Source organism: Pongo pygmaeus, chromosome 11, assembly GCF_028885625.2.
Source record: "Pongo pygmaeus isolate AG05252 chromosome 11, NHGRI_mPonPyg2-v2.0_pri, whole genome shotgun sequence".
Lineage (NCBI taxonomy): Eukaryota > Metazoa > Chordata > Mammalia > Primates > Hominidae > Pongo > Pongo pygmaeus.
Window position 1 is genome coordinate 35,238,738 of NC_072384.2, and position 20,188 is coordinate 35,258,925.

A 20,188-nucleotide genomic window follows, 5' to 3' on the forward strand; every position below is an offset into this window, starting at 1 on the left:
TTATAAGGTTTTCTAATACTTGCAATCTAGTGTCACTGAACGAATCTATCTTCAATGTGACTGCCACCTATCAGTAATGTGGTAACTGAGTGTATATTCAGGCCTGGTGAGAATTCTATTGCTTATCTCACACATCTTCACAAGGAAGGTTTTCTCCTCTGTATCGATCAATGTACTGCTTCATCAAGCAACCTGACCTGTCCCAAGTAGAGGTCCACTCTGCTACCTTTCTTCTATATCCCTGACCCCTTGGTCCCCTCATCTCACCTCCTTTGACTCCTATTAGACGGCATTTGCTGGCCCTCTGCACCTTCCATTATCAGACAGTCTTCTTCAAGCCAACTCAAGTCAAACACATCTACTTTTTTTTTTTTTGAGACAGAGTCTTGTCTCTGTCACCTAGGCTGGAGTGCAGTGGCTTCATCTCGACTCATTGCAACCTCCGCCTTCTGGGTTCAAGTGATTCTCCTGTCTCAGCCTCCCGAGTAGCTGGGATTACAGGCATGTGCCACCATGCCTGGCTAATTTTTGTATTTTTAGCAGAGACAGGGTTTCACCATGTTGGCCAGGGTGGTCTTGAACTCCTGACCTCAGGTGATCCACCCGTCTCGGCCTCCCAAACTGCTGGGATTACAGGCATGAGCCATCGCGCCCGGCCCAAACACATCTACTTTTAAGGATTGAGCATCATGCTAGTATCCTTCTAGAAAGAAGGTGGAATGTAGTTAAAGATATCTGCCCAGGGCTGGCTGCAGGTCCAATTAAAGCAAACAAAAATTCCCTCTTCTTTCTCATTCAAAAGTACCAGATGACTCTTTTAACCCAGGACCTGAAACCTGGAACTATACCTACCTTTAGTACTTTAATTTCGTAGTACTGAGTGCTAAAATATTAGATCAGGTAGTCTAGAAAACAACTACCACTTAGAACATTGTTTCCAGGACTAAACAACTTACAAGTTAACTTCTGAAACCACAAACTATTTCTTAAGCTAGGGCCAAAGCTATTATAAATTTTTGCAGTTACAAATTGTTCTACTGAATCAACAGGAAAGAAGGCAGGATTAATTAGAGATAGAGAACAGTTAATTTTTTTTAACCCTTCCAATCTCAGTATTTCCCCTTATTATATGCAGCTGTTAAAAATCATAACCTATTTAGACATTAGTAAAACTATTACATGATTTTGGACAATTTAGCCCTATTATCTCTATACAGCTACATCTGTATCTACATCTATTTTTATCTTACTGTAGACATGAGTGAATTCAGAAGAAAAAACATTAAAATCAAAAAGGTGCCATTTGTGAAAAAGGGTCAGACTATCCGAGGGTTTTATGTGTATATATAAAATAAGAGTCAAAACAAGAGACAGGAATACTTGCGTTCATTACTGCCAGTAGAAGAATAAAATTCTACTGATTGTAGAAACAGTCTAATTATATGATTTTAACTGACATTGTAAATTAAGATGGCATAATATCTACAGGAGAGGAAAGGAGGGGAGGGGAAGAAAGAGGGGAGGAGAGAGGAGAATGAGGGTACCACTGCTAGCTTCTTTTCATTACTGGAATCCCACAATCTTCCTTCAGAAACCTCACATGCTATAGGTGATATGTAACCTTCTGAGAAGCAATCCAAGTTATGGGTCCAGTGTTTATGTATAAATTAACTATTGGAAAAACTCAAATTCATTCTCATTCTTTTAGATAAAAGAAAAAAGCAGGGAAGAAAGGGTAGGCAGAATGAAGAAAGTTGAATTATTTTCTTTCCCTCAATGGGTAATCTTGAGCATATCACACTTTGGAGAGCACTGGGGTAGAGAACAAGAATCATAAACCCTGAGAAATGGCTACTGTAGATGATCTGAAAATCAAGGGTGAAGGTATAATTTCTGTATAGGAGATACGTGAAAAAATATTTAACAGCACACAACTCCAGTCAAAGAGGTCACCATCTTGCAAATAAATGGAGACATAAATCTGGAGAAAAAGCAGTTTATCTCTTGCTGCTGGGTCCCAGTGTCAGGTTTTGACTCTGACGAGTCCTCCTGAGAGTACAGAGAAGAATCACTGGGATCGACTCACTGCAAACTCGTCTCTTAGGTTCAAGTGACCCTCCCACCTCAGCCTCCTGAGAAGCTGGGACTACAGGTAGGAACCACAACGCCCGGCTAATTTCTGTATTTTATGTAGAGACAGGGTTTCATCATGTTGCCCAGGATGGTCTTGAACTCCTGGGCTCAAGTGATCCATCTGCCTCTGCTTCCCAAAGTGGTGGGATTACAGGCGTGAGCCACCATGCCTGGCAAACACACTTTTATTTTTATAGCTCAAATGAAAGTGATTTTAGGCCAGGCATGGTGACTCATGCCTGTAATCCCAGCATTTTTGGGAGGTCGGGGTGGGTGGATGACCTGAGGTCAGGAGTTTAAGACCAGCCTGGCCAACATGGTGAAACCCAGTCTCTACTAAAAATACAAAAAAATTAGCTGGGTGTGGTGACACGGCCCCGTAGCCCCAGCTACTCTGGAGGCTGAGGCAGAAGAACTGCTTGAACCCAGGAGACAGAGGTTACAGTGAGCAGAGATGGTGCCACTGCACTCCTGCCTGGGTGACAGAATGAGACTCCATCTCAGAAAAAAGAAAGAAAGAAAGAAAGAAAGAAAAAACAGAAAAAAGAAAAGAGATTTAACAACTAAATCCCTAAAGTACTATTTCTATTATTTCTTTAGCAATTCCCTTTTATGTTCCAGGTTCTGTGTGAAGTGCTTTAGGTACACACTATCTCATTTGAGCTTCACAAAGGCCTACACGGTAGGTATTATCAACATTTTACAGATGAGAAAACTGAGACTCTACAAGGTTAAGTAATTAGACTACCATCACATAGCTAATAAGATCATTTAATGATTATTGCACTAGACAGTTCTGTTACAGACTGACAAATTAGAACTAAATTTAAATATCTCAGAATGCATCATCAGCTCACTCTGAAATAATACATTTTCATTCTTAGAAGCTCATGAGCTGCTAGATTGCTTTATAGTTTCTGTGAAAAAAAAAAAAAAAAAAACCAACTGAAAATAATAGGCCCTTTAGTAATAGTTTCCCAAATGTCCAGGAATCATACTACCTTCCCCAGTAACGCTGATGTATCTTGATGTTTTGCTGTTGCTGCCAACCTTAGTAGAAATTCAGCAAAATCTTTAAATAATAATTTCATATTGTTTTATACAAAGTTATATTTAGCCCAGGAAAATTAATCCCACAAACGATCTGAAAATTTCTGACAGATTTTAGACCTGTTTTTTTTCTTAGCACATCTTTAGCATTATCCAAATTTTCAATACAGATGTTGCAGTGGACAGGACTGAAAACAGAAGCTGTTTTTCCTCTAACAGATAAATACCCTGTTCCAACAAAGAGGTATAAAATGTAGGTGCAACTGTTCAAGGAGTTGCAATACACAACAGTATAATGGCCTTGCCTACGTTCACCAACTTATCCACATAGATGCTCAAGGGGTATCCACATGCACACCTCTCTCTGGGCCTCAACTACAGACAATATACACTCCTACCGCAGCACCTGTATACCCTGCCTCTGCATGCAGTTGTTTATCTCCCTTGCCTTCTCCCAAAATTAAGCTTCTCCTAAGATATATATGACACACATAAATCTTTGCATACTCAAGCCCAGCAGAGTACCTGGACCAGAGCAGGTGCTAAATACAAGTTTGTAAAAATCAATGAGACTTCTTCTGAGTATTATTTTGGTATTTTCCAGATCTAACAGTTAATGTAGGCTGGGTGCAGTGGCTCATGCCTGTAATCTCAGCACTTTGAGAGGCCAGGGCGGGTGGATCACTTGAGGTCAGGAGTTAGAGAGCAGCCTGGCTAACATGGTGAAACCCCGTCTCCACTAAAAGTACACAAAAAAAATTTAGCTAGGCATGGTGGCGTGTGCCTGTAGTCCTAGATACTCGGGAGGCTGAGGCAGAGAATCGCTTTAACCTGGGAGGCAGAGGCTGCATAGAGTCAAGATTGCGCCACTGCAGTCCAACCAAGGTGACAAAGCGAGACTCCGTCTCCCGTCTCCAAAAAAAAAAAAGTTAATGTAGCAAACTGAAATTTTAACCTACCAACTAGTAAAACACCTATTTTAGGTGAAAGATCTAGAAAGGAAAGAAAATAAATAAACTTGTATGTAGCTAGGTGACTCATTAGAGAATGAGAAACATACTTGTGACTCATCAGCTACCAATAAATCATTTAACCACAATGACTAATATGAAGAAAAATAAAATAAAATATATATGTATACACATAATGGTACTAAAAAAGGCTTATTTTCAGAATCAGAATACCTCTATGTTTGGGGAGAGTGGGAAGTATTATGTAAGCACAAACAGCGATATATAAATTTTAACTTTAAAACTACTTTTCACATTAATTGTAGTCCTTTATAGTGGGCACTGTAACTTTAAACTTTAAAAACTTGTGTTTACACTCACTGTCCTCTCTAACAGTCAATACAAAAAGGCCTCCAGGACTTCCTTTAAAAAAAAACTGGCTTTATAACACTTAACCAAAACTAACACAAACTACTCTGTTATACTTTAAAATGGCACACATACAAAAAAAATTTTTTTTAAAAGAATAAAGGGATAATATCTCAACTTCAGGATCAACTATTAAATATTAGATAAGATGGGGATCCAGAAATACAGGCCTGGATAGATAGGTATTGCATCTTCCTGCTTCTAGACAAATTTCATTTAAAAACCTCAAACCATTTCAGATATATAATTAAGAACCTGTTCCTAGAACCTCTAGGGAATTAGATGTGCCAACCTTCCTATGTAACTCATTCAGTTGCTTCATTTTTATATGCATTCAGCCATGAGAAAATTGATCTTTCCAACAAATTGATTAAAAAATGTGTGAAGAGTCCTGTGGCACTTAAATCCAATTAGTGAATCAACTTTTTAGATTACTCTATTGATGAATTGGATATTCCTAAGACAGACAATTTGAGGCAAAATAGTTGGCTCCGTATTAAATTCCAATGTTTCTTTTAAGGAAAATACTCCAGAGCTAGAAACTGCTAGTAGTATTGTCTAGCCAGTGAGGCAAAAGATAAGCACTTCAGATTTAATATCTAAAGTAAATGCTAAGATCGTTATCTACTTAAGATATTAAAAGTGACCTCATATTTTGCCTTTTAAATGATTAAGAAACCCCAGCTGGAACTATCTGATTTGATATTTTTAATAGCAGAGATCTTGCTTTTTTCCACCTGGTATATGGCCAGAGGGAATAGAGTTAAATATAGGGCTTCATGGAATTAACATATAAATACCATTATTTCTCCCACTTTGTTGTGTATGAGTTCACATGCTTTAATGTCCAGTCTCTTTGGGCAGTAACATTCAAAATGGAAACGAAACATCTTGAAAATAAACAAATAGTCCTTAGGCACTCCTCTAGCTCTAGCTCCAAGCATTTTATATATAACAACTGATCTAAGACAGAATTAAAATTAAATGGAGATTAGAAATGGCCTTTTCCTCACAGACATATTTCTATCCATACTATTTTCCAAGCCAGATTCTGGCAGAATAGTTAGGTCGTCCACTAACTGAGCTGCTAGCTTCCCGAAGAGAATGTGTTACTAAGTAAATATTCTTCTGAATTATCTCATGCTTCACTGATCCTCAAGTTTCTAAGTAAAGATTTTTGTTTTATTTAAGCAACAGAATCCACTAGAATTGGTTTAGATGTTGGTGATGTACTGTTTTTAATAATAACAGAAGGGTGGTAGAATACTAAGCAATGGAACTCACAGTGCTTTCCAAATTTTGCCTTTCCAATTATACTTACAAACTAAGAGATAAAGAGGAATGAGACCCTGAAGAGGTCAGTGAAACAACGAAAATACAGGCACAGCCCATAAACCTCTATTTTCAGTATAAAGTAGAATATACACTAGTGGGCCCAGCTGAGGAATAGGAATCAGTTGTCATGCCATGAACACACAGGATACTCTAGCCTGGTGTTAGATGATGGAATCAGGAGTCTTTGGGACAGGGGAGTTTGTAGGGTGTTTGTGGGGCAAGAGAAACAAAGGGGCAGGGAACAGTGGATAAAGGTGCAGAGAGTAGTTTCAGGAATGGAGCATGGGGCCACATGAGGTCAGAAGGAGGCTGAAAAGACTGGGGGAGAATGTGGAAATGGATAAAAAGACTAGAGGTCTTGATGAGGTCCAACAGAAAATGAGGTGGCCTGGGGGAGGCAGACTGGTGGAAATTATAATCAGAGGATTATTGGGTAAAACAACCTGTTGGGCTTTTTATAAACTCAAAAGCCTGGAACTTCTCTTCAATTCTCGATATAGTTAAGCTTAGGAAACACTACTGGCTGCCTACCCAATGGACTTCCTTTCTTCTTTGCTAAAGGGGCTAGCTTCACTCCTCTTCGGTGTCTCCTCTTTATTTGGCCAAGTGCTATATGGGAAGATGAGCCTATCTCAGTTCCAAAGAGTGGGTCATGTGTACTCTCAGTCCATGTTGGCAATTTATTCCAGATTAATGGTGTCATTTCCACTTAGTTTCTCAAACCGGTGATTTTCTAATTCATTATTTTCCTTACCCCCACACATAAGCAGTAAGCAAACAGATAAGATTCATGTTTTATCGATTCACTAACAAACCCTGTTGTCACTTTCAAGAGTACAGTTTTGCTATAAAGCTTGTTTTGAAAATGTGAATTTGTTTCAACATCGTTGACACATTAGGGAACAATTTGAGTACAATGATAATTTTGCTTTTGCCTATGCCAGATTTCATCAGTGAGAACACTCGGTCAATGCAGACAACAATACTTGGGTGCACTCGGCCATGCAGGAATACACAAAATGCACACACCTTCAACATCTACTTGTAACTCATGTTATGAGCCATACCCATCCACATCTGGTGTTACAACTTTCCCTCTGATTTCAGACACTGTTCCTTCTATCACTTCGCAATAACTTACAAACTGCCTTTCTTTTGATACCCACTTCCACAAGCAAACTGCACATTTTTTTCAAGGTAAAATGCTATATTTATTGTAGTATTTATGTATTTCTTAACCATTCAACGAGTATAAAACTGTTACCTTTAAGAAGTTAGGTTACTGGCCGGGCGTGGTGGCTCATGCCGGTAGTCCCTGCACTTTGGGAGGCTGAGGCGGGTGGATCACCTGAGGTCAGGAGTTCAAGACCAGGCTGGCCAACATGGTGAAACCCTGTCTCTACTAAAAATACAAAAATTAGCTGGGCATGGTGGTGGGTGCCTGTAATGTACCCAGCTACCCAGGAGGCTGAGACAGGAGAATCGCTTGAACCCGGGAGGCAGAGGTTGCAGTAAGCCGAGATTGCACCACTGCACTCCAGCCTTGGCAACAAGAGTGAGACTCCATCTCATCTTTTCAAAAAGTATGCCATTAATGAAGTTTTTTTTTTAATTGACACATAATTGTACATATTTATGAGGTACAGTGTGATGTCTCCATATATGTACACATTATGTAAAAATCAAATCAGAGCATTTGGCATATCTATCACTTCAAACATTTATCACTTCTTTGTGGTTAGAACTTCCTAAATCCTCTCTTCCAGCTGTTTTGAAATATGCAATATTGTTAACCATAGTTACCCTACTGTGCAAGAGAACACCAGAACTTACTCTTCTTCCTATCTGTAATTTTGAACAGACTGACCAATCTCTCCGTCATCCCCCTCCGCCCCCCACCAACTATTCTCTCTACATCTATGTGATCAACATCTTTAGCACATGAGATCATCCAGTATTTCTCTGTGTCCAGCTTATTCCACTTAACATAATGCTCTGCAGGTTCATCTATGTTGCCACAAATGACAAGATTTCACTTTTTATGGCTGAATAGTATTCCAGAGTGTATATATCCCCACTTTATCCATTCATCTGTTGAAGGAAACTTATGTTGAATTGGTATCTCGGCTATGGTGAATGGTGCTGCAATAAATATTGGAGTGCAAATAGGTATCTCTCTTTGACATAATCATTTCATTTCCTTTGAATAATTACCCCATAATGGGATTACTGGATCATATGGTAGTCTATTTTTAATTTCTCATGAGCCGCCATACCGTTTTCCATAGAGGCTATACTAATTTACATTCCCACCAATAGTGTATGAGGGGTTCCCTTTCTCCACATCAAGTTTTTGAGTGTTATGCCATTAACCCCATTTTCTCCATAAACACCGTGGTTTTTATTGCACAATTTTGCATAGGACGGTTATTTTTAGGAATGCGTATGTCACACAGCAGAACGGACAGTACATTAGCACACTCTACAAAAAGCTAATCTAAAAGGACACCCATACCTAAATGTTCCAAGATCTCTTCTCCCTTGCTGTTGACGGAGCAATTCTAGGAAAGGACTTTAGTTGGTACAAGTGTCTAACAAAGCGCCTGCAATTAGATGTGTTAAGGAACAGTATTAGTTATCCAGCCAAATTCTTTCAATTCTTTCCTGCATCCACAATCTTAGTAAAAGATAAATTCTTATTTTAAATTCTGAGTCTGTGGTTTTATTTTCAACATCAGTGGCATACACCACACAGATGCTTTTTTGAGTGACTTTGTGCCTTACTTCTCAAGAGAGTGATACAAAGGTGCAAAATGTATTGTGTTGTGTTAATGGCAGTGCTGATAAGAAAAAAAAGCCCAAAGCCTAAGCAAAAGTAGATGCAATTAATTATTAGATTTGCCTCTAGTGGTGTTAGGTTTCATGTTTATAACTATCAAAATTTTTATTATTGAGATTATTCAGGAAGAATAACTGTCACTGAAAACATGAAACTCTCTAGGTTCCAACTCCCTGTCCCTTCCCCTTATTTTTAGAGCATGCTTTTTAGCAATAGGGTGATTCCTTAGAAGGCAGCTACTGCTTTATACTGGAAGAGACAAACTCATTAGTGTTACTAATGGTTAAAAATAAATTCCTCCTTTGGAATTTTTAGCAGGAATTTATCACTCAAACATAAAAATATTTTTTATTACTTTATAATCAGATCCACTTTTTATTTATTTTTAATTTTTATTTATTTAATTATTTTTTTGTAGAGACAGGGTTTTGCCATGTTGCCCAGGTTGGTCTTGAACTCTTGGGCTCAAGTGATCCTGCTACCTCAGCCTCCTAAAGTGCTGGGATTACAGGCATGAGTCACCACGCCTGGCCCAGTTCTATTTTTTAAACTAAACTTTTTTCCCTTTAGTTTTGACTTGTAATAGCTTGGGAGCAGTGTCTAGCTAACAAACTGTATTCTAAGTGGAGGTATAATGTGGAGGGTTTTGATCTAACACCATTACACACTATTTCAGAGAGGCAGGATGACACAGAGACTAGAGTGTGAGTCCAGAATCTAAGACACCTTAGTCAAGACACTTAATATTTCACATCTCGATTTTCTCATCTGAAAACAAAAACAAAACCAAAAAAACAAAACCAAAAAAAAAGAGAGAGAACAGAACCAACCTCCTCCCCGTCCCAAAACAAAAAAAGACAAAAACAGTATTTACACCTCATGGGGCTGTTGTGTGGATCAAGTGAGAAAAAAGTCTGGCACTTTGTGGCTCCACGCTTAGTATATAATAATAGTCAGTTATTATTGCTATTATTATAAGGGAACCTGTTATTTCCCCTGTACATCAACTGGGGAAGATGCTGGTGACCACTGTACTGTAACTTTTGGGTATGGTACAGGGACTAACAGAGAAGAGGCATCCAAATAAGCATAAAAATCCATGCTAGACACTGGAAAGGTGGCAAAAAAAAAGCAAGTGTAGTTACTATACCGAGTTTTAATTTCAGATTAAGCTTCTTAAATATTAAAAATATTTCACATGCAATGAGTCTGGTATGTGGGGGGGGGGATGGGTTTTCCATGACCTTTCATCTAAAAAATACATGACATCTGCTACGGAGGTCGAGGAAGAGTAGCCCATCATTATTCATATAATCTATCAATAAACCCAAGATGACAGAAGATGGGCAGCATAACCTTTACACAAATAGTGTTACCTTTTATTTCTCATCATTCTAGGTACCACAGATTTAAGCACCTTGAAGTATTTCATTATACTAGATAGTCTCAATAAATGCCTAAAATATAACAGAAATCCTATATATTGATGTATTCTGATTGTGTTGTTAATAGTAGGGATAAACTTGGGAGTTGGTAGAGGCTGGGGGATGACCAAGTTTTATTTTTGGATAGTCATCGGCTCATATTTTTCTGAACTAGTTCCACTGATTACCACCACCACACACACACACAAAAATCAATAATGGTGAAAGAGACACTATGTACATTAACAGTTTTTCCATTTGCATATTTATATATCCTTACATCAACAAAAACTACTAAAATTTTTAACACAGAAACTTGACTATTAAAGATTTTCAGCAAAACTGATACATTTTTTAGCTTTCTGGTTGTCAGAAATAATGTGTTAAATCTTACTATATACTCAATGATAAATATACTTTACAGATCTACATAACCACCCACACTCAAATGAGTAATTTTTAAATCTTTGCAAGGGGAGTAAAAAAAGATTAGTTAGAAAAGAGGCATGCCATAAAGTTGTCACACACCAGTTCTTCAAATAATGCACCAACATAAAATGCTTCAATGTTATAAATTAAATGTACAATTCACTGAGGCAAAGAAGTACAAAATGCCCAAACACAAGAAACCACGTATTTGCTAATTAAAACAGCATCAAAAGAACAAAAATAAATTAGGTAAGTACTTCAAAAAATAATAAAACCACCTTTTGAAAATAAAAATCTTTTTTTTTCTTTTTTGTTTTTTTTTAGACAGGGTCTCGCTCTGTCACACAAGCTGGAGTGCTGTGGCACAATCTTGGCTCACTGCAACCTTCACCTCCCAGGTAGCTGGGGACTATAGGCTCACATCACCACGCCTGGCTAATTATTTTGACTTTTTTTTGTAGAGATGATGTTTCGCCATATTGCCCAGGCTGGTCTTGAACTTCTGGGCTCAAGTGATCTGCCCGCTTTGGCTTCCCAAAGTGCTGGGATTTTAAGTGTGAGCCACCGCGCCCAGCCATATGTTTCAATTCTAAGGTAAGTATAAGCTTCATTTATAGGTCAAGCACTTCTTTCAATTATAGTGAATTAGTACCACACTAGATCTCAGACTTTTATATTTCTCAGGCAAGCAGAAATAAGTGTTTGAATAAGCATCTTAGCTTTGAAGAATGAGTTAAAATAACCAAACAATAAACAATATAAGAAGTCACATGGCTGTGTCAGGGAAAACCAGAGATGGACAATACTTAAAGTGGTAAAAACAAATTTTATTCAAGATTATTGCAATAGGGGAAAAGAGATCTGAGTATAGAACTGGGCTCAACTTTGAATACACCATTGGCAAGTGGAAACTTAGAGCCAAAGATGGGAATATAGAGTCAGTGGATGGAAAATTACTAAGAGGAGCCATCAGGAGAAAGGGAAGATTCTGGCTAAAGTGACCTAACAGGATTCTTGTTGAAGGCAGGCGAGGGTGATCAGACATCACCTGAGGGATGGTGGAGGAGAAGGAACCCAATTAGCTATGGCGGGTGATCAGATACTGAGGGGGGATGACAGGGGTTATAGTTAAAGCAACTCAGCAGGATTCTTACTAAAACTGAACAATGCAGGCATAAACATGAAGTAAAAAAGTCGAGGCTTACTGGAGCAGAAAGTTCTTTCAAAGGAATCTGAGGAGAGTTTGGTCAATGAGGGACTCTTTGTCACTAGTTAGTAGGGAACTAAATCCTTGTGTTCTCTGTACCTCTATTACACCCATCTGTCCACTGGTGCTTTGCAAAAATTAAAGATTTAAATCATTCTTTAAATCATGATAACTTATTATTTTTTTTGAGATGGAGTCCTACTCTGTCGCCCAGTCTGGAATGCAATGGTGTGATCTCAGCTCACTGCAACCTCCATCCCCCAGATTCCAGCAATTCTCCTGCCTCAGCTTCCCGAGTAGCTGGGATTACAGGCGCCTACCACCACACCTGGCTAATTTTTTTTATTTTTAGTAGAGACGGGGTTTCACCATGTTGGCCAGGTTGGTCTTGAACTCCTGACCTCAGATGATACACTCACCTTGGCCTTCCATAGCGCTGGGGTGTGACCAACCGCGCCGGGCCTGTGATACTTATTTTTTAAGCCAGAGTCTTGCTCTGTTGCCCAAGCTGGACTGCGGTGGCACAATCACAGCTCACTGCAGCCCGGATCTCCTGGGCTCAGGTGATTCTCCCACCTCAGCCTCCAGAGTAGATGCGACTACAGGTGCCTGCAGCCATGTGCTACTAATTTTTTTTTTTTTTTGAGACAGAGTCTCGCTCTGTCGCCCAGGCTGGAGTGCAGTGGCTCACTGCAACCTTCGCCTCCCGGGTTCAACCGATTCTCCTGCCTCAGCCCCCCGAGTAGCTGGGACTACATGTGCCGGCCACCATGCCCGGCTAATTTTTTGTATTTTTAGTAGAGACGGGTGTTAGCCAGGATGGTCTTGATCTCCTGACCTCGTGATCTGCCCGCCTTGGCCTCCCAAAGTACTGGGATTACAGGCATGAGCCACCACGCCCGGCCGACTAATTTAAAAAATTTTTTTTTGGTAGAGATGGGGTTTTGCCATGTTGGCCAGGCTGGTCTCAAACTTCTGGGTTCAAGTGAACGGCCCATTTTGGCCTCCCAAATTGCTGGGATTACAGGCATGAGCCACCATGCCCAGCTGATAACTTATTTTATGAACTCACTTTTCCTCATCAAAATCACAAGAATTTTGGGTCCAAAATAAGCGTGGTGAGAAGTATGCACTACTCAATAAGGCACAGACCAGCAGTTCTAAAACTACTATATGGGTTCTCTTTAGCGGAACAAAAAATGTCAGCAAACCCCATTAATCACTTAAATAAGCTCTGTCATGTTACTTAAAGACCTACAAATACCAAACTAGTGTAAATGCTTATGCTTATAGCCCTTAACTTTAAAACAGAAATAAATTTTTAAATAAAAACAAAATTCAAATTAATAAGTAATATTAATTTTTAGTTTCACTAAAACTAAATTGCTGACATTTGGTTTACTGTATAAAGCTTGTAGCCTCAGAGCCAGTTCCATAATTAATTTGTTTCTGTATTCTGACTTCAATACTAGTAATGGGAAGAATACCTGTTCAGTTACCTAAAACATTAACTTTGAGGTAGTCAGGATATTTCAGCTTCACAATTAACCAAAATTCTGCAAAGTGTAATCTAAGAATGACAACTTAAATAAAGTATCAGTCAATCATTTTATAAAACTGTCTTACTTATGTGAAAGTTAATGTGGCATTGTTAGTTAAAATTTGTATCAAATGAATTATCAAGTATCTGAAACTTAACTGGAACTAGAAATAGAAACATTTTTCCTTGCATCAAACTGTTATACTATTAGTGATCTGCTGCTCCTATACAGACAAAAAGAGAATTTAATATATCTGCTTGAATGGTACAGGCTTTTCTGAGTTCAGAATTCCTCTAAATTACCAAGTACTACTTGGTAACCCAACTCGTTCAGCATGTGTCTCTATTCAAACTACTGTGAAACCTTCATTTCTACAGAATATGAACATCATTTGGCTTCAGCTGGCATGAATGCAATTGTAAATAAGACAGTAATGCTAATGGAGCACTAAATTCACATGGCAGTTTTCAGTTATAAATCTGTCTTTAAGATGATATGGAATAATGTAGCTCTAAGATTATCATCAAAATGTATACTAAAAATTTTAAATATATATAATACATATATTTAAATATATATAATTCTCAGCCTCCTAAGAATATATATGTGGATCCCTAAGAAATGAACAGAGAAACCAAACAATGAGGATAGTGAAGGATATGGGGTTAAGCTAAATGACAAAGAATGAGGATTAATGAATAAAGCCAATGCCTTTAAAATGAGAAGGGAAGTAAGAGAGGTCACTGCAGGCATGGAGTGTCTGCCCAATCTGAAGAGTATGTACTGGGAAGTAGTGGGAAATAACATTGCAGTGAGGGAACCACCAGGCAGGATTAATCTTGGACATGGTTGGAAGTAGGAAGCCATTAAAGATTTTAGATAAACTAGCACTGAAAATAAAACTTCTGGCAAGTGTGAACTTAAAGAGGGGGCAAAAAGGGCATATATCCTTCAATAAATATTAGTTTAATAAATGATTGGACTATTTTGTCCTAAACCAAATAACATGGCAGAAAATATAAAGAACGACACTAAAAGGAGACAAGAAAAATTGAAGCCAAATATCTTTAAAATCTCATGTGGAGAGACAAATGTTAAGACTTTACTCTCAAATGTTTTAGAGATTTTAGTACTGCTTTCATTCTGGTGTCATATCAGAAAATTCAATTATCTCCCATGCTTAAAAACACAGAAAGTCACGCCTGTAATCCCAACACTTTGGGACGCTGAGGCGGGTGGGATCACCTGAGGTCAGGAGTTCAAGACCAGTTTGGTACCAACCAATATGGTGAAACCCTGTCTCTACTAAAAATACAAAAAATTAGCCAGGCATGGTGGCGGGCGCCTGTAATCCCAGTTACTTAGGAGGCTGAGAAGCAGGAGAATCACTTGAACCCAGGAGGCGGAAGTCGCAATGAGCCGAGACCACACCACTGCACTCCAGCCTGGGAAATGAGCAAAACTCCAACTCAAAACAACAACAACAACAACAACAACACAGAAAGTCCAAGTGAACTTAAGGTTTCTGCAGTTTGGTACAACAATAATGAATACAGTTAGTGAATAACAATAATAATAACCACAGTGAATAGAGTTAGACAACATCAGGTTATAAAATTTCTTCCTTTTAATCTGTTAACAAATAGAGGAATTTCTTTTTATTGCTATTTATGATTCAATAATAACCTTACACCTTAGATTTTTGTTTTTAGAAGTATCAGTTCACCAAACAGTACTGCCTAAACAAGTGACCTCAGAGATAAATGTATGAAAGCTACCTTAATTTTCGCTTTCACAATTTTAGCGCATACCCATTTTAGATAAAACACAGTTAACAATTTTTAGGAAAAGGATTTTAAAAGACGAAAAAAAACCCCGCACATCTTTTCCCTAAAAAAGTTCTAAAAAGTTCTTGCTGAAGTCTAAAAGTGGACTTCTCCTACCAAGAAGGATCAGGATTTCTGAACTATCTTAGAAGTATAGGTTACATCACACAGAAAGGACAAACTGACTGACCCATCTGGAACATAAAATCATGTTCCTAAGAAGATTATCTTAACCAACTACAAAACCTAAAAACTCATCATTTTTTGCCAACGAGTCTTAGCCATAAGAATTTTCCTTTTTCACAAGATAGCAAAAGCCATTAACCCACCTACTGGTAATTATTCAGGCTCGATTCCTTAACATACTAGTGCCAAAAGTTTAATAATAGTTATCTATGTACCACATGTTGAACCTATTGTATAAAATTGGCTCCATTTACCTACATATAACCAGTGACAAGGTTTATAATTTGGAACAGCTCAACCTTTTCCCACACATTGCTACTTTATATAAAGTCCATTTTTTAAAGGGACTAAAAATAGCTGCATGTTCTTTGCTTAAAAAAAAAAAAATCAAGTCACAATTTAGTTAAGCCTGAACTGCATCTAGATCTTTATGGAGTTCCACTTCAGGAATTAAAAAATCTAGGCTAAATTACCTATATTCTTCCCTTGTCTAAAAGAAAGATCACCCATGGCCGGGCGCGGTGGCTCATGCCTGTAATCCCAGCACTTTGGGCGGCCGAGGTGGGCGGATCACCTGAGGTCGGGAGTTCGAGACCAGCCTGACCAACATAGAGAAACCTCGTCTCTACTAAAAATACAAAAGTAGCTGGGCATGGTGGCACATGCCTGTAATCCCAGCTACTGGGGAGGCTGAGGCAGGAGAATTGCTTGAACCGGGTAGGAGGAGGTTGCAATGAGCAGAGACCACGCCATTGCACTCCAGCCTGGGCAACAAGAGAGAAACTCCATCTCACAAAAAAAAAAAAAAAAAAAAAAGATCGCCCATATATCATCCCATTTGGATGAAAGCCTTTAATAAAATAATGATAAAAAGATGTTCTTTAATTTTATGAGGGCATTAGTGAACTAAGTTCTGTTTGGGAGCATTTGAAGGTAGCTCTTTTAGCTACTAAGCTATGGTTGACATCTGATGTAGTCAATCGCTGTTATTTAGTCAAGTCCCGGGGGTTTCTGAGAAGATCCAAAATAATAGGAATAACTTATTTGTGGAGTACTTTAATGTGTCTGCTTCTAAACACATCACATGGATTAACTGTCCACTTGTCAGTAGAATGCCTCTCACTGAATATTATGGGTAAGTGAGATTTTCAAAAGGCTTTTCCACTGGAAGCTTTAGGAATGTAACACCGAGGTTATAATGCAGTTTAATGGAAAAATATATTCTCTATGTAACTGTCGGCTTCACGTATTAGTTTTCAAAACCAAATTATTATACAAAAGACAAAAGTTGTTTGTTGATTTGAGGTTGACTTTTTTCCAGTATTTTTCAGTATATTTAATAGAACTTAGCATCTACGTCTGCGGTTTCCAGGACCATCATTTTTTCTTTTATAGAAGGTTCTCTGTGCAGATAAAATTTCTAGGGACCAAGCTCATTTATTTTTGACTTCATAGGATACACACTAGCCTTAAAAGGCTGGAAAACAAATGCACCTCACAAGCACACACTCTAACCAGGAGACGAAACAAGCAAACCTAATTACCAGAAGACACATGTAGAAGAAAAGTGGTCATCTCTGGGCAGCACTGGGAGATAGGGAGGGGTGGGGCTACTGTACTAGTAGTATTAAAATACTACTGATCTCATCAATGAATTGATATAATTCATGGCACTTAAGTTCTTAAATCCGAGTGCAGGTATTACTATGATGTAATTTGATAAATATCTAAACCAAAACCAGCTGCTGAGCATCCTTTATATGTATAACATTGTGCTAGAGGGTCAGGGAGGGCTGAAAGCTAAATTAGGATATTGAATTAGATAATTTTTAAGTTTCTTTCCAATTCTAAAATTCATAAGTCCATCTGTATTAACTCATTCTTAGAAAGCATGCATCTAAAAAGCAAACATTTAAAAAAATCAATAGAAAAATATATCATTTACTCTGATTGAATTCTTTCTTTTAAAAAACACTTACACCTATGAAATTACTTTATTACTTCAAACACAAAGACCATCCATTTTCTCATGTTTTCTGAGATCATTATCATGGAAATAAAATTCTGATGAAATTGAAAAAAACATGAAACAAAATTAGCCACATCACCACTACCAAGTAAAACAGCTCTCATCACCTTAGAGCCACTGCACACACAACCACACTTCTATCTCTATATCCGCCTCCTGCAAGCTGAACAAAACAACGTGCTGCTTCTATGGGAACTCTGAGCCAGACAGCCCAGACTTTTACAGGAGGAAAAAGCAAGTTTTACCTTTTTTCTCCTAAACCCTTTTGGTGTCAAGGCTAAAAGTTGTAGAACATTTGTTTTACTTCCTTCTGGGGGCAATCATTTGCCAAACGACATTCTTTTATTTTATATACTTTTATTTTTTGGTTAGAAAACTTGTTGCTCAATATGCAAATCTCAAACTGGGGGAGGGAGGAAGGGAGGAAATGAAGCTCGACAAACACAACAAAATAAAGTTGCTCTGCTATGTTGAGGCTGCCAGGCTTTTTGTTACTCTACTTGAAAGTAAATGTGACTTGTCTGTAGAGAGTGCTGCTTCAGCAGTTCCAAATGAATTTTAAGCCTGTGCTCCATATTTTCTCTTTTGTAAGTTTAATGTATTCAGCAACACTGAACTGACAATTTAAATAACTACATTTTTAAACAAACGAAGCATTGATGTTAATGTATGAAAATGGTCCAAACCCCTGGGAGTCTTGGTTCCCACCATTGTTTATTCTGACAACAGGATATAATTGCTTACTTACTTGGCAGCAAATTTAACCATCTGCTTGCTTGCATGGTCTCCCACCGCCACAAGAGCCTGGACATTAAACTGCTGCTGACGTAGGACTAAGAAGCACTGTTTCCCTGAAAAAGACAGAAAGAACACAAATGTATTAAGGACATGCAACTTCAGGTTTTACAAAGAAGGAAAATGCTCTCTACTTTAAAAGTGGGCCAAAATTTACTATACTCATCAGGCACGCACACATGTGTAAACTATCCATTTGGCTTCCACAGACAAAATACTCACACTCAATTGACAACCCTTAAAGAAACTCAAGTTCCTATGATGAGTGACAAGAAATGCTTTCAACTTGTTTGTTATAAGAACACAGGCAAATCACCAATTTCAAAAAAACTTCTAAATCAAGAAAATTATTTTGTCATTGCATTGATTTATTAAACAAATTTCAAGTAACTTGAGATCACTTTCAACATTCATTCAATAGTTAGTATATTCTACATGCAAAGGCACTGTACTACTACGGAAGTTTCAATACTGCAACCACAAAAGTGCTAACACAGTGCTTAAAAACAAGGACACAAACACTCTGTGGGGGTGGCCCATCTACAGAGTTTCTTCCTACCAAAGTACATTTTAAAGAGCATTTAAATTGACAGGGTAGTGCCTTTCATGTTCTATGTTCTTCATTTTTCCTTTATCACCTTCCTAGTCCTTCATATTTTATGAGTCTCGCATTTTTCTTACTCCAAATAACTTATATTGTCTATTAAAGATCATTTTCTTCAAGCCCTATAACCAGTTTTATTTTTACATATCCTGGGCCTCTTTATTCCTTCTTCTTTGATAAAGAACTGTCACTCCTTATTCTTAACCTTCTGAAAAACATTATTCATAATATATTTCAGTTATTATGTATCCTTGTGATATCCCTTTTTCCTCCAAAGCAGATCCTTCTTAAGTCTCTGATCAAATTCTGGGAAATTACTTCTTCATAAAAAAGGGGTTAATCTCTCCAAGACCACTTTTCACAACAGATTGTTTTATAAAACATCACAAGAAGATTTTGTTTTTTAAACTGAGCATTATATTTTACATTTAGAATGGGCCTTAACCAAAAAAAGAAAGAAAGAGGAAAGCAAAAAATGCAAGCAGACTTACAGTTACTACTTTTAACATACAGTATTTTGAAATGCAAATCAGATAGCAATCACAAGTTAAAAAAGACAGGTTGCAAACAAAGTGTCAACACAGATATAATCTATTGACTTTAGAGTCATATTTGATTGGCAGGTTTTTAACCACTAAAAAACACTCTTAATTTTCCCTTTTCCTTTGGAGGATGACCCAGTCACAAAGTAAAATCCCAAAAAACGAAGTTGTATTAATACATGAAACAAATTCAAAGGAATTTTAAAATATTGGATGGACAAAGGTTATAACCACAGAGAAACTTGCAGATGAATAAAAATAACATTTTCCTAGGAACTACTACTGAAACCACAGCCACATGTTACCCCACTTAGAAAAGTATGTTACTGTGAAATGGAAGGTAATGCGCACACGACAGTGCTAGGCTAAGCCATAATGTAGTCAGAGTGTATTAGCTACTCTAATAGTCCAGACAGAAGCAGCACCAACCTAGCTGCCTCACAAAGCTGTCCAGTGATGAATTTCAGTGCTACACAAAGACCCTGGAGAAAGAATGAAGAACTCTAAAGGACTTACAAAGGGTGAGCACAGGATAAGTCTATGGGTCAGCACCAGGGGGTAACAATTAGTGTGTCTGGTAGAAAAAAAAGTAAAAGCTTTGAAATCAAAAGGCCTGGTATCATATCCTGTCGCTTCCTATGAAGGGGCCTGTGGGAAAATTATTAAACCACTTTATATCTCAGTTCTTCATCTGGAAAATGGAGACGGTAATAGTCATGGGGTTTTCTTCCATAATCATAAGGATTTTATAATATGTTTAAAGTTGAGACGGAGCCCAATTAATGTTAACTATTAATGACTTTTTTTTTTTTTGAGATGGAGTTTTGCTCTTGTTGTCCAGGCTGGAATCCAATAGTGCTATCTCAGCT

The 20,188-nt window shown here is 37.9% G+C and overlaps 1 protein-coding gene across 1 annotated transcript in view; it reads right to left on the reverse strand.

The window, feature by feature from the left end:
- DARS1 (aspartyl-tRNA synthetase 1) overlaps positions 1 to 20,188 on the reverse strand; it is a 77,865-nt gene that overhangs the window by 38,149 nt on the left and 19,528 nt on the right. The window contains exon 4 of the mRNA XM_054477889.2: positions 18,127 to 18,229. Within this exon, the coding sequence (XP_054333864.1) occupies positions 18,127 to 18,229 (103 nt within the window). The remainder of the gene's footprint in view (positions 1 to 18,126; positions 18,230 to 20,188) is intronic.